The 16,609-nt window shown below is 35.7% G+C and overlaps 1 protein-coding gene across 2 annotated transcripts in view; it reads right to left on the minus strand.

The window, feature by feature from the left end:
• LNPK (lunapark, ER junction formation factor) overlaps positions 1 to 16,609 on the minus strand; it is an 84,132-nt gene that overhangs the window by 16,037 nt on the left and 51,486 nt on the right. For both annotated transcript variants that reach the window (XM_059928138.1, XM_059928139.1), the window contains exon 9: positions 10,293 to 10,505. In XM_059928138.1, the coding sequence (XP_059784121.1) occupies positions 10,293 to 10,505 (213 nt within the window). The remainder of the gene's footprint in view (positions 1 to 10,292; positions 10,506 to 16,609) is intronic.

Consider the following 16,609-nt stretch of genomic DNA (forward strand, 5'->3'; position numbering starts at 1 on the left):
AGGGAATTAATAAAAGAGAAAATACAAAAATAATAGAGAAAAGCTAGTTCTTTGAGAAGACCAATTGAATTGATAAACCTCTAGCCAGACTAATCAGGGGAAAAAAAAAGAAGGAAGATACAAAATACTAACGTTAAGAATGAGAGGGACTTCCCTGGTGGCGCAGTGGTTAAGAATCCGGCTGCCAATGCAGGGGCCACAGGTTCGAGCCCTGATCCAGGAAGATCCCACATGCCAAGAAGCAAGCAACTAAGCTCGTGAGCCACAACTACTGAGCCTGTGGTCTAGAGCACGCGAGCCACAACTACTGAGCCCGTGCACTGCAACTACTGAAGCCCATGCACCTAAAAGCCCGTGCTCCACAACAAGAAAGCCACTGCAGTGAGGAGCCTGCACACTGCAACGAAGAGCAGCCCTCACTTGCTGCAACTAGAGAAAGATCGCACGTAGCAATGAAGACCCAATGCAGCCAAAAATAAATAAATGAATAAATAAATAAATTCATAAAAAACAGAATGAGAGAAATGACATAAATAGAGATAGTAAAAATATTAAAAGAATAAGAAGGGTATATTATGAATAACTTTATGCCAATAAATTCTATAAGTTAGATGAAATAAATTCCTCAAAAGACTACCAAACTACCACAACTCACTCAACAAGAATTAGATAACTATTCAATTTGTTAACATTTTGTTAAGAATTTTTGCATCCATGTTCATGAGGGATATTAGTCTGTAGTTTTCCCTTTAAAAAATTGAATTTTTAGTTAAAAAAAAAAACCTTCTACAAAGAAAACACCAGGCCCAGGTACTTTAACCTGTAAAATTTTAATTTATTATTAAGAAATAATACCAGACCACAGCACAGACAGCAGAAGCAAGAAGAACTACAATCCTGCAGCCTGTGGAACAAAAACCACATTCACAGAAAGAAAAACAAAATGAAAAGGCAGAGCACTATGTACCAGATGAAGGAACAAAATAAAACCCCAGAAAATCAATTAAATAAAGTGGAGATAGGCAACCATCCAGAAAAAGAATTCAGAATAATGATAGCAAAGATGATCCAGGACCTCGGAAAAAGAATGGAGGCAAAGACTCAGAAGATGAAAGAAATGTTTAACAAAGACCTAGAAAAATTAAAGAACAAACAAACAGAGATGAACAATACAATAACTGAAATGAAAAATACACTAGAAGGAATCAATACCAGAATAACTGAGGCAGAAGAACAGATAAGTGACCTGGAAGACAGAATGGTGGAGTTCACTGCCAAGGAACAGAATAAAGAAAAAAAAAATGAAACGAAATGAAGACAGCCTAAGGGACCCCTGGGACAACATTAAACACACCAACACTCGCATTATAGGGGTCCCAGAAGAAGAAGAGAGAGAGAAAGGACCCAAGAAAACATCTGAAGAGATTACAGTTGGAAACTTCGCTAACATGGGAAAGGAAATAGCCACCCATGTCCAGGAAGCGCAGAGAGTCCCATACAGGAAAAACCCAAGGAGAAACATGCCAAGACACATAGTAATCAAACTGACAAAAACTAAAGACAAAGAAAAATTATTAAAAGCAATAAGGCAAAAACGACAAATAACATACAAGGGAACTCCCATAAGGTTAACAGCTGACTTCTCAGTGGAAACACTACAAGCCAGAAGGCAGTGGCATGATGTATTTAAAGTGATTAAAGGGAAGACCCTACAACAAAGATTATTCTATCCGGCAAGGATCCCATTCAGATTCAACAGAGAAATCAAAAACTTTACAGACAAGCAAAAGCTAAAAACATTCAGCACCACCAAACCAGAACTAAAACAAATGCCAGAGGAACTTCCCTAAGTGGGAAACATAAGAGAAGAAAAGGACCTACAAAAACAAACCCAAAACAATTAAGAAAATGGTAATAGGAACATACACATCAATAATTACCTTAAATGTGAATGGATTAAATGCTCCAACCAAAAGACATAAGCTTGCTGAATGGATACAAAAACAAGACCCATATATATGCTGTCTACAAGAGACCCACTTCAGACCTAGGGACACATACAGACTGAAAGTGAGGGGATGGAAAAAGATATTCCATGCAAATGGAAATCAAAAGAAAGCTGGAGTAGCGATACTTGTATCAGATAAAATAGACTTTAAATAAAGAATGTTACAAGAGACAAGGAAGGACACTACATAATGATCAAAGGATCAATCCAAGAAAAAGATATAACAATTATAAATATGTATGCACCCAACATAGGAGCACCTCAATACATAAGGCAACTGCTAACAGCTCTAAAAGAGGAAATCGACAGTAACACAATAATAGTGGGGGACTTTAACTCCTCATTTACACCAAAGGAAAGATCATCCAGACAGAAAATTAATAAGGAAACACAAGCTTTAAATGACACAATAGACCAGATAGATTTAATTGATATTTATAGGACATTCCATCCAAAAACAGCAGATTACACTTTCTTCTCAAGTGCGCACGGAACATTCTCCAGGATAGATCAAATCTTGGGTCACAAATCAAGCCTTGGTAAATTTAAGAAAACTGGAATTATATCAAGCATCTTTTCCGACACTCACTCATAGTGAGTGTTCCACAACACTATGAGATTAGAAATCAATTAAAGGGGAAAAAACATAAAAAACACAAACACATGGAGGCTAAACAATATGTTACTAAATAACCAAGAGATCACTGAAGAAATCAAAGAGAAAATCAAAAAATACCTAGAGACAAATGACAATGAAAACACGATGATCCAAAACCTATGGGATGCAGCAAAAGCAGTTCTAAGAGGGAATATAGCAATACAATGCTACCTCAAGAAACAAGAAAAATCTCAAGTAAACAATCTAACCTTACACCTAAAGTAACTAGAGAAAGAAGAACAAACAAAACCCACAGTTACTACAAGGAAAGAAATCATAAAGATCAGAGCAGAAATAAATGAAACAGAAACAAAGAAAACAACAGCAAAGATCAATAAAACTAAAAGCTGGTTCTTTGAGAAGATAAACAAAATTGACAAATCTTTAGCCAGACTCACCAAGAAAAAGAGGGAGAGGACTCAAATCAATAAAATTAGAAATGAAAAAGGAGAAGTTACAACAGACACCGCAGAAATACAAAGCATCCTAAGAGACTACTACAAGCAACTCTGTGCCAATAAAATGGACAACTTGGAAGAAATCGACAAATTCTTAGAAAGGTATAACCTTCCAAGACTGAACCAGGAAGAAATAGAAAATATGAACAGACCAATCACAAGCACTGAAATTGAAACAGTGATTTAAAATCTTCCAACAAACAAAAGTCCTGGACCAGATGGCTTCACAGGTGAATTCTATCAAACATTTAGAGAAGAGCTAACACCTATCCTTCTCAAACTCTTCCAAAAATTTGCAGAGGAAAGAACACTCCCAAACTCATTCTATGAGGCCATCATCACCCTGATACCAAAACCAGACAAAGATGTCACAAGGAAAGAAAACTACAGGCCAATATCACTGATGAACACAGATGCAAAAATCCTCAACAAAATACTAGCAAACAGAATCCAACAACACATTAAAAGGATCATACACCATGATCAAGTGGGGTTTACCCAAGGAATGCAAGGATTCTTCAATATACGCAAATCAATCAATGTGATACACCATATTAACAAATTGAAGGATAAAAACCATCTGATCATCGCAATAGATGCAGAAAAAGCTTTTGACAAAATTCAACACCCATTTATGATAAAAACTCTCCAAAAAGTGGGCGTAGAGGGAACCTACCTCAACATCATAAAGGCCATATACGACAAACATCATTCTCAATGGTGAAAAACTGAAAGCATTTCCTCTAAGATCAGGAACAGGACAAGGATGTCCACTCTCGCCACTATCATTCAACATAGTTTTGGAAGTCCTAGCCACGGAAATCAGAGAAGAAAAAGAAATAAAAGGAATACGAATTGGAAAAGAAGAAGTAAAACTGTCACTGAAGTAAAACTGTCAGTAAAACTGTTTGAAGATGACATGATACTATACATAGAGAATCCTAAAGATGCCACCAGAAAACTACTAGAGCTAATCAATGAATGTGGTAAAGTTGCAGGATACAAAATTAATGCACAGAAATCTCTTGCATTCCTATACACTAATGATGAAAAATCTGAAAGGGAAATTAAGAAAACACCCCCATTTACCACTGCAACAAAAAGAATAAAGTACCTAGGAATAAACCTACCTAGGGAGACAAAAGACCTGTATGCAGAAAACTATAAGACACTGACGAAAGAAATTAAAGATGATACCAACAGATGGAGAGATATACTACGTTCTTGGATTGGAAGAATCAATACTGTGAAAATGACTATACTACCCAAAGCAATCTACAGATTCAATGCAATCCCTATCAAATTACCAATGGCATTTTTTACAGAACTAGAACAAATCATCTTAAAATTTGTATGGAGACACAAAAGACCCCAAACAGCCAAAGCAGTCTTGTGGGAAAAAAACGGAGCTGGAGGAATCAGACTCCCTGACTTCAGACTATACTACAAAGCTACAGTAATCAAGATAATATGGTACTGGCACAAAAACAGAAACACAGATCAATGGAACAAGATAGAAAGCCCAGAGATAAACCCCATGCACATATGGTCACCTTATTTTTCATAAAGGAGGCGGGAATATACAATGGAGAAAAGACAGTCTCTTCAGTAAGTGGTGCTGGGAAAACTGAACAGCTACATGTAAAAGAATGAAATTAGAACACTCCCTAACACCATACACAAAAATAAACTCAAAATGGATTCGAGACCTAAATGTAAGACGAGACACTATAAAACTCTTAGAGGAAAACATAGGAAGAACACTCTTTGACATAAATCACAGCAAGATCTTTTTTGGTCCACCTCCTAGAGTAATGGAAATAAAAACAAAAATAAACAAATGGGACTTAATGAAACTTAAAAGTTTTTGCAAAGCAAAGGAAACTACAAACAAGACGAAAAGATAACCTTCAGAATGGGAGAAAATATTTGCAAACGAATCAACAGACAAAGGATTAATCTCCAAAATATATAAACAGCTCATGCAGCTCAATATTAAAAAAAAAACAAACAACCCAATCAAAAAATGGGCAAAAGACCAGATAGACATTTCTCCAAAGAAGACATACAGATGGTCAAGTAGCACATGAAAAGCTGCTCAACATCACTAATTATTAGAGAAATGCAAATCAAAACTACAGTGATGTATCACCTCACACCAGTTAGAATGGGCATCATCAGAAAATCTACAAACAACAAATGCTGGAGAGGGTGTGGAGAAAAGGGAACCCTCTTGCACTGTTGGTGGGAATGTAAATTGATACAGCCACTATGGAGAACAGTATGGAGGTTCCTTCAAAAACTAAAAATAGAATTACCATATGACCCAGCAATCCCACTACTGGGCATATACCCAGAGAAAACCGTAACTCAAAAAGACACATGCACCCCAATGTTCACTGCAGCACTATTTACAATAGCCAGGTCATGGAAGTACCTAAATGCCCACTGACAGACAAATGGATAAAGAAGATGTGGTACATATATAGAATGGAATATCAGCCATAAAAAGGAATGAAATTGGGTTATTTGTAGAGACGTGGATGGACCTAGAGACTGTTATACAGAGTGAAGTAAGTCAGAAAGAGAAAAACAAATATCGTATATTAACGTATATATGTGGAATCTAGAAAAATGGTACAGATGAACCAGTTTGCATGGCAGAAATGGAGACACAGATGTACGGAACAAATGTATGGACACCAAGGGGGGAAAGCAGGTGGGGGGGGGTGCGATGAATTGGGAGATTGGGATTGACATATATACACTAATATGTATAAAACAGTTAACTAATAGAACCCGCTGTTTTAAAAAATAAAATAAAATTCGAAGAAGGAAATAATACCAATTCTACACAAACTTGTCCATAAAATTAAAAATGAGAAAATACTTTCTCATAGTGAGGCCAGCATTACTCTGATACCAAAACCAGAAAAAAAAATTACAAGAAAAAACAAAAAACAAAAACAAAACTACAGACCAATATCACTAAGGAAAATCGATGTAAATATTTCTAATGAAATTTTAGCAAATTGAACCCAACAATATATATAAAATAATAAAACATCATGACCAAGTGAAATTTACCTCAGGAAAGCTAGGTGGTTTAACATCTAAAAATCAGTGTTAAAAAAACATATTAGGGACTTCCCTGGTGGAGCTGTGATTAAGAATCCGCCTGCCGGCCTTCCCTGGTGGCGCGGTGGTTAAGAATCTGCCTGCCAATGCAGGGGACACAGGTTCGAGCCCTGGTCCGGGAAGATCCCACATGCCGTGGAGCAATGAAGCCCGTGTGCCACAACTACTGAGCCTGTGCTCTAGAGCCCGTGAGCCACAACTATTAAGCCTGCGAGCCACAATTACTGAAGCCTGTGTGCCTACAGCCCGTGCTCTGCAACAAGAGAAGCCACCACAATGAGAAGCCTGCTCACCGCAACAAAGAGTAGCCCCCACTCGCCGCAACTAGAGAAAGCCCACGCACAGCAACGAAGACCCAACAAAGCCAAAAATAAATAAATAAAATAAATAAATTAAAAAAAAAAAAAAAAAAAAGAATCCGCCTGTCAATGGAGGGGACACGGGTTTGATCCCTGGTCCGTGAAGATCCCACATGCCACAGAGCAACTAAGCCCGTGTGCCACACCTACTGAGCCTGCACTCTAGAGCCCACGTGCCACAACTACTAAAGCCCCTGTGCCTAGAGCCTGTGCTCCACAGCAAAAGAAACCACCACAATGAGAAGCCTATACACTGCAACGAGGAGTAGCCCATGCTCGCCGCAACTAGCGAAAGCCCACGCACAGCAACAAAGACTCAGCGCAACCAAAAATAAATAAATAAATTCATTTTAAAAAAATCAGTGTATTTCACCATATGAAATAGTGATGTTAAAACAAAAGAACAAACTAAAACCCTACATGAGCATCTCAATAGATGCAGAAAAAGCATTTGACAAAATCCATCATCTTTTACTGATAAAAACCTTTGTAACTAGGAATGGAAGGGTACTTCCTCAATCTGACAAAGGCAATCTATTAAAAAAAAAAAAAAAACCCTATCGCTTACATTAGGCTGAAGGAAGAAAGAGTAAATGCTCTCCTCCTAAGATCAGCAATAAGGCAAGGATGTCTGCTCTCACCACTTCTATTTAACACTGCACTAAAGGTTCTAGCTAGTATAATAAGGCAACAAAAAGAAATGAAAGGAATCCAGATTTTAAAAGAAGAAGTAAAATTGTCCTTACTTACAATCTGACAGCCTATGTAGAAAATACTATGGAATCTATTAAAAAAAAAAGCTATCAGAACTAACAAGTGAGTTTAGCAATATTACAGGATACAAGATCAATATACAAAAATCAACTCTATTTCTATATATGTTAGCAATGAACAATGGAAATAGTTAATAAAATATCATTTAAAATAGGATAAAAACATGAAAAAATTAGATGTACGTTTAACCCCCCAAAGGTGCAAAACCTATATACTGAACACTGCAAAACATTGTTGAGAGAAACTAGAGAAGATCTAAATAAATAGAGAGATACACTGTGTTCATGTAATAAATTAGCCAGTATCAGAGGAGATGAATGGAGAATGGGGAGTGGAGGAATAACCCAGAATTTAGTTAATGATTACATCATATAAAAACAGTAGCAACAAAGAGTTGCACATTCAAACTTTATGAATTGTAACTCCACAGTCTCTGAAAACTGAAACAGAACTGTGTGTAGGAGATACTCTGAACTGAGAGACTACACTGAAGGCACTGAGAAGTGAGAGAATAAAATAAATAAGATGTGATGTTTGCCTTTGTAAAACAAGGCCAGATAAGAGTAAGATAGGCAGCAATGGAGGTTATGTGGAGACCTCGTAGAAGACTTTGAAACAAAATGTGGTCTTGTTGGAATAAGCCCTGCAATACATGGATAAAAGGTTTTCAAAATGACTGTGACAAAAACTCTAAAGCATTAAAAAATGGCTTTAGGGCAGCAATATGATATTAATATATTAAAAGATAAGAGATTTGTTTTGTAAATAATCACAAATCTAAAGGTTGTTACCATCTTTAAAAAGGCAAATGATGTAGAATTATAGCTAGTAAATGAAATTTAGGTTCTAGAATAAGTTTTTAGTATTACAAATCAAGTACATTTTTCAGATTTCATCAGTTATTGGTATAGTCGTACTAACAACATTCAATCATTATCATCAAAACATTAACTTGAATGCAGACATTAAGTGTCATCCTTCATTACCAAATTTTCAACTTGAATAAACATGCCAAATTAGATTTTGAAAGCATTTAAGCCAACTTAACTTTTTCTGGAGTATTTTACTTCTACATGTTTAAAATGAAAACGTCCAGAAAGGAATCTGGATAAATAAAACAACAGATTTCATAAAACTATCTTAACTCCCTTGCATACTAATAACTTTTAAAATAACACATCTTTGTATTCATGCTGTTATGGGTAACAGTAATTAATAAAAACATCAAGAGCAATCATTATAGGAATACTGGTCATTTTTACACAGCTTGGCAAATTATCAAGTACCTGCTGGTTATTAATTTCCAAACATATGGGAGCCCTGTGGTAATACACATTAAATTGATTCTCTTCCACAAATATGGCATAATGAAAATATGAATTATTAATCTTCTCTGTAAGAAATCACTTAATTCATTCATACTTTTGGCAATGTACAACTTAAATACAAAGTCTTTTACACGGAAACTAATTAAAAACTTCAGTAAAATATGTTATATTTACATGATCATGAAATGGTAGGCCAGTGCTCCTGCTATAATCTTGTTCTTACATGTGCTATTATATAATTTTTATTATTTTATATAAATTGCTAAACTTTAATTTCTTTAAAACTAGTTACACAAATGTATATAACTCATGCATTCTCACAAAAAAAGTTCTTTCATTAAACAACTAAGAGCTTTACTTTACAAATATGGGTATCTCGAATCACCCAGATAACAACTGAAAGATGAATAATTTTCAATCACTTTAATTTACTCAACTTCACAAAATATATGGCTGCCTTGGGTGACATCATTATATGTCAAGTTTAAAAGTATTTTTTCAATAACCAATAATTAAAAGTTATGTTTTGTATTCATTTCATTTGTAGCTAGCTTTCTTAATGTATTTATAAATTAATAGTTTTCTAGTTTTCTAAAACCTTATGCTGCTTTTTTTGAAGAAAAAGCAGGAAAAAAAGTCTACTGCATTAGTAACATTTAGATTGCTTATTGATTTTATTACATAAGTGCCCTGAATACCTGATATCAACTACTGACTAGCCTCAAAATCATTATAAATTATATGTAATTAGTCATGAAATATGAAAGTAATCTAAATTAAAATTAAATATTCTAAAATAAGATAAATAATTTACTATCATATTCAATAATCGGACATGGAAATCTACATAAACTAATGTGATCTGCTGATGTAGTGGACTTCCATGTCCCAATCACACTCCAAAAGAAAGTTGCAGGGTAATATAATCTATTACACTCCAAAAATGGGATCTTCCCCTAGAGATCTACAACACTGAAAAAAGAGAATCCAAAGAAATGAAATAGTAGTAAAGGCAGTATGTTATTAATTCAATAGAACTTTATGTTAAAGTATCTGTCAGAAAATACTAAGGTTCTATGGCTTAAAAAAAGAAAAATCTACCAAGCCCACATTAACATTAGTAGTATTATACACCACAACACATGAATATTCTTCCTGAAATATGTTAATTGTCATATTTTAAAATATATATGAAGGGGCTAGCAAAAAGCACGAATATATTCCAAAAATGTTCTCTTCTATCCTCATTTTATATAAATCTGGGACCATTCTAAAGCTGAATATAAAAAGATATGTTATACTGTTGACTACAGAATACTACAAAGTTTTATTGCCATTTAGACAAAGAAGCCGTAACAGTTAAATGAGCTCAAGAAATAGGTTTCAGTATCACAAGGTGCCAGCTGTAAAGAGTTATGGCTAATTGAATATGGAACTCCTGCTTAATCAGATAACTGCTCTGCTATTTCCAAATGAAATGCCATTTCCATACTGTCTGAAAATGGCCCGTTTTATTGGTAACCAGAGAAAACAATATAAACTGTAAATAACATTAAGTGCTCTGTTTACCCATTCCAGGCACTGAAGTAGCAGGGGATCCAAAACGTCTTGGTAACACATTTGACGATAAGGCTGGAATAACAGTTCTTTCTGGGGGTCCACCAGGGGCTGAAGTGTCCTTTGGTGGTCCAGGAGATACTGGAACTTTTGGGGGAGAGCCCTGGCTAGAGCCTGCTGGTGCTGGAGAAAGGTTTCTTTGAGCTGCAGGTCGCTGACGAATCTCTGAGAATAAGAATAAAAAGTATATATTAGGTTCAACATCCAACATACCACCATTAGTCAATATCACAAATGACTTACATTTAATAATGTTTTGTGGCACTAGAAAGCATCTGCAGGGTCAAAACTACTTGTAATAAGAAATCTATAAAATGTGACACTGAAAGCTGACTGTAGAGTACTCCATTTCTGAACCTACAATTCAACTACATGTATATATTTACGCAACAAGCCTTGATCTACCTGCTGATATTATTTTTCAAAATAAATTCAAATAAAATAAAATCATCACCCAGTTATGTATCATATCTTTTTACAATAATCCTTCCCAAGTTATGATAAAGAAAGTTTATCAGAATTAGTGAAAACGCCAGTGAAAACTGTAGAATTGTTTTTTCAAGATAAAAAAATGGTAATGCTAAGAAATGAGTAAATAAGTATATTCTGTAATTATCAAGTATTTATGAAGTAATTAATCAAAGTAGTCATAGAAATGCTGAAAAAGTATTCTTTACTGTTAGGTACCATTAGCTTCCCATTCTCCTTTATACTATTGCTATCTTTCTGGGTAAACTTTTTTTGCCAATACAGTTTACAAAGGAAAACTTCCACTCTGCATAAACAATATATCATCATAAACAAATCTTATCTTTTTGTTGCAAAAATTACAAGAAGTGGGCAAATGTGCCAAAATCCAGGCTGCTGCCTCTTTTTGAAACACAATAACGCTGTTGTTTACATACTGTCTATGGCTACTTTAGAAGAGTTGAGTAGTTACAACAGAGACCCTATGGCTCTCAAAGCCATTTACTATATTTACTATCCGGTGCTTTACAGAAAGTTTCATGATCCCCTGCTTACTCGATAACATAAAATTCAATTCTGTCATTCCCCATACCCACCAGTATCTTACTTGAATGTCGATGGTAAGATCTCAAATAAAGATGCACTTCTAGCTTTTTAATTCTACATATCACCTTAAATTATCACAAATCCTGAAACCGTAGGCTAAAATTAAAGAAGTTAAATTTTAATTGGCATGACTGGTAAAAAATGCATACTTCCAGAAGCAAAATAGTTTAGATTTGGACTCTATTTGGCAGTTAAAGATTTTCATGAAAAGTTCATTGCAATCAAAAGTACAGCTTGAGCATCAGATTTCAGTTTACTATAATCTAGTCTACTAGTTAAGAACCTGGGCCCTGCGGTCAAAAAGGTTTGGTTAGAAGCCTGGCTGCAGCTACAAGACCTCAGATGGGCTAACTTCACTAAGTCTCTGTCTCTTTATCTGTAAAATTAGGATAATAATATCCTAACTCAGAATTGTTATGAGAATTAAATAAGATAATATCTGTAAGTTGATAGCTCACATTTATTGAATACATATTTCAGATGACAGTGTTTTCATACAGCTAAGTATTTCAAATCACCATTTATCTGTAATTAGTGGGACCAACTAATTTTCCATTGGTTCTTAATTTAATCTCTAACCTAGCCACTGCAATAATAAATTACAAGCATGTCATCATTATATAAATGGAACTGCCCTTATATTTGGCTACTTTCCTTACAGTTTATAGAAAACTTCAGATTTTACCTAGACTAAGTGTATCTTAATAACTCCTGCAAATTAGCTGGTCACTTAATTATCTTTTATTCACAAGGAACACCTTAAAAGATGGTTACACATTAAGAAAGCCATTAAACGCTGCAAAAGGTACTGAGATCAATGAAATCATATAAAGATCTGGTCACTGGAATTAATTTAAAAAAACAAGGCATCAAATATTGTAAATCATTTCTTTAGCAGATTTTTAGGTAAAACATAACTCAAAAATTACATTTTTCTTCCAGATAAATAAATGCTTAACATTTTTTAGACTATCTTAAAAGTTACTACTATTATCCTTTCACTTCTTTTTTTTTTTTTCTTTAATTAATTAATTTATTTAATTCATTTTTGGCTGTGTTGGGTCCTCGTTTCTGTGCGAGGGCCCTCTCCAGCTGCAGCGAGCGGGGGCCACTCTTCATCGCGGTGCGCGGGTCTCTCACTATCGCGGACTCTCCCGTTGCGGAGCACAGGCTCCAGACGCGCAGGCTCAGCAGTTGTGGCTCACGGGCCCAGTCGCTCCGCGGCACGTGGGATTCTCCCGGACCAGGGCACGAACCCGCGTCCCCTGCACTGGCGGGCAGACTCCCAACCACTGCGCCACCAGGGAAGCCCCATCCTTTCACTTCTTGAACAAAGACTTGAGACTGCTTCCTCTGAGTGTGCATTTACCCAGTGAAAATTAACTAAGGCACTCTTTTTTTTTTAACATCACTCATATGCTACTGAAAGGTAAGGCCTATAACTAACTATTTAACAAAGAACACCATATCTAGCATTCCATAAAAGAGATATGGCTTAATAATTTCTAAATCTAAAATTAGGCAGACAAAAGGGAAAACTGATACAGAAGAGTCAGGAAAGGGAGAAAAAGTTTCAATGTTTACAAAGGAAAAGCAGGTAACAAAGAGTTACAATGACAATGGTTGAAAATAGTTAGCAATACAATACCAAATCTATATTTGGTAAAGTGTTATGGAATATTCTGGTAGTCTCAATTTAAAATATCTAAGATTTATCTACTTTTAGCTACATGGCACTTAAAAATGCTTTGTATTATAATTCTCTTAAAAAGTTTCTAGTACTCAACAAAGTAGTCATATCGGTTATACTGAACATTTCCCACATTTAAATGTAAAATACCATCCCCCAAAAAGATTTACCAAGCATTCTACGTCAGTCTGGTTAAGTATAAGGACTGTCCCATAAAGCCACCTCTTGGCCAGAGGATGTTTTAACATCCTTATCAATGATCAATCAACTATTCAATAAAAATCATACCAAGTATGAGGACGTGTCTATAATTTTAAATTCAAAATGAAGCAGACTCAAAATGAGATTAAAAACTACTATTTTATGATAAACAAAAGGAAGAAAACAAAGTTTAAAATAATAAAATAGTAGTTAAAAGCATAGATTCCAAAATCAAACTGTCTTGATTTAAATTTTAGCTCCACCCTGTTTATTAGATGTGCATGCAGCCTTTTCCAAGTTGACATCTCTCAGTTCAGCTTCCTCACATAATGAGGAACCTTACCTCCATGGTTGTTACAAAGAACAAGGGCCTCATTTGTCTTCTACTTACTTGACCCTTTGCAGAATATGACAATGGATATCATCCCTACTTACACTTCAGCTTTCTAGATGCCAGTTTAGTTCTGCTTTTAACTTTGATCATTTCTTCTTTTTCCTGGGCTCCTCCTTCTCCATCTACACTTAAATGTTAATGTTCTTATACAGGGGTCCCCAACCACAGGGCCACAGACCAGTATCGTCCATGGCCTGTTAGGAACCGGGCCGCACAGCAGGAGGTGAGTGGAGGGCGAGCGAGTGAAGCTTCATCTGCCTCTCCCCATCACTTGCATTACCGCCTGGACCATACCCCCACCCCCTACCCCACCCCGGGCCGTGGAAAAATTGTCTTCCATGAAACCTGTCCCTGGTGCCAAAAAGGTTGGGGACAGCTGTTCTTATAGGTCCTCTTACTCTTATTTTCTCTCCCTGGGCAATTTCACTTAATCCCATGGTTTCAATAAATATCACCTATACTTCCCAATGACTCCTAATCTGTATCTATAACATCAACTTTTTTCTAAGCTCCATTTGAAATAATTAACTACCTATAAACCATATCACCTGGATTTAACTCCCACTCAACAGATCCAAAAGCAAATTCATTATCTTCAACACAAACCTACTACTCTGATTCTTATGTTCCTTATCTTGCTTAAAACACTAACATCTAACCAGCTGCTCAAGCTAAAAATCTTTACTCCTCCTTCGACTCCACACTTTCCAAATCTAATAGCCATCAAGTCCTATCAATCTACTCTTAAATCTGAATTATCTCTTAAATCTCTTCCCTTTTCAACTTCTTTGCAATAATCTATCTAGTGTAGGCCCTTATCTCTTACCTATATTAGTTGGCATCCTAATTGACTTCCATGTGTTCAGCCTTGCTCTCTCCAATCCATTCTCCATGTTACAAAAAAGAAAAAACCAAAACCAAACAAACAAAAGCTGTTCTTTTTAAAATGCAAAGCCTCCAGTGGTTCCCATGTTGCATATAAGATAAAGTCCCAAACTCTGTAATGCTGCATACAAAATCCTTCATAATTATCCCTCCCTCACATAAACCCTACCTCCCTTTTTCAGGCATATGGCACTATTTGCAGTCCCTCAAGGTACCAAGGTCTCTTCTTGGTTCCTTAGAGTAGACCTGAAGAGTCCTTTCCCACCATGTTCTCAAAGCAAATTGTTATTAAAACATATGCATTGTGATTTGTGACGACCTTCACCGTGGTCCTTGGTATGTTAAGATTATTTACATGTGCATAACTTTTTTAACCATGAGCTAATAGGCAGGAACTGCATCCTTATATCCCCAGGATGTGGCAAGGTACTGGCACAGAGTATGAGCTTAATAAAGTCTATGAAACAAATTTATGTTCCTCCTGCACTTTAATAACGAACTTCCAACTGCCTATTACCCAACTTACGTGGTATAGTAGGCAGAATAAAGGCCTCCCAAACACATCCATGTCCTCATCCCCAGAAAATATAAATATGTTATGTTACATGCAAGAATAAGTAAGGCGGTACATGGAATAAGACTGTTAATCAACTGAATTTTTGTTGCCTGCTACATTGAGAATTTCAGCCTAATTTCAGGAGACCATACAAAAAAGCTATCTTCAAGCAGAAGATTTTCTAATAATATATACCACTTGCCAGCCTTTAGTTGAGTTTACTTTTTTGTTGTTCCGCTTTTTAAAGAACTATTAAGCAAAATGTACTCTTAATTTATCGAAACATTTATTTTTCTTCATCACCTTGATGATTTATTTCTACTCTAGTTTGTCTCCTACCTCTCTCAATTTTAAACAACCTGCACCTTGCAGTTCACCAAGGTCTCATTTGGTTAATCAGTTTTTTACAACATTTAAACAAAATTTATGAATTCTTAAAAAAAAATTCCTTTTATTTCCTTTGACAACACACTTATTAAGCAACCACTATGAGCAAAGCACTACTGAATTGAATTCAGAGTTGCAATATAAAGGTGGCAAGCAAAGATAACACAATATTATAACATAAACTAATGCAAGGTAAGTGCCACAAAAAAAGGAAACAACAAAATACCATGAAGGGTTCAGGAAGGGGGATATTAAAATCAGTGATGGGATGAAGAAAGGTTTCATGGTAATGTTGGCATTTAAGATGAACACAGAAAAATGGATGGGGATAGAAATGCCTTTGTTACCTGTATTAAGGTATATGTGGCAGTTTTAAAATAAGAGTCCAAAATTATTTGAGTCACCTCCATTCAAAGGGAGAAGGAGAATGCCTATGTCCCCTCCCTTGAATCTGTACTACTGCTGTTTAACCAAGAGAATATAGGTGTGCCAGCTTTCAAAACTACTTTCTGTCTTTTGGGTGGCTTGCTCTTAGAACCCAGCACCATATTAGGAGCAAGTCCAAGTGGCTCCATTAGAGAGGTCCATGTGGAGAGGAACCAGTGGCCAGCACCAATTTGTCAGTCATGTGAGTAAGCCATCCTGGTAGTAGATCCTCCATCCCCAATCAGGTAGCTCCAACCCATGTGGGGTAGAGATGAGATGTTTCTACCAAACTCTGACGAAATTGTAAATTCATGAGCAAAACAAATGAATGCTGTTTTAAGCCACTAAGTTTTGGAGTGGTTTGTAATACAATAGATAACTACAACAGTATAGCTATAACATGTAAGAACACCCAAAAAAGTGCATTTGCTATTTTATGTTTTCGCAGATTTTCCTTATCAAATGTACATCCCCCAAAACAGCAAAGTATGAAGTATCATTCCATTTACTATCAAGAGCAAAAAAGATTCATGACTTCTACTTTAATCTTCCATATATGCCATGGAACACAAGTGAGTAAACTCTAAAAACCTACTTAAATAAGTTGTAATCCATTTACTAGGACCATTAACTTTTTTTCAATACTTTTTGATTTC

Source organism: Balaenoptera ricei, chromosome 7 (genome assembly GCF_028023285.1).
Source record: "Balaenoptera ricei isolate mBalRic1 chromosome 7, mBalRic1.hap2, whole genome shotgun sequence".
NCBI classification, from domain to species: Eukaryota; Metazoa; Chordata; class Mammalia; order Artiodactyla; family Balaenopteridae; genus Balaenoptera; species Balaenoptera ricei.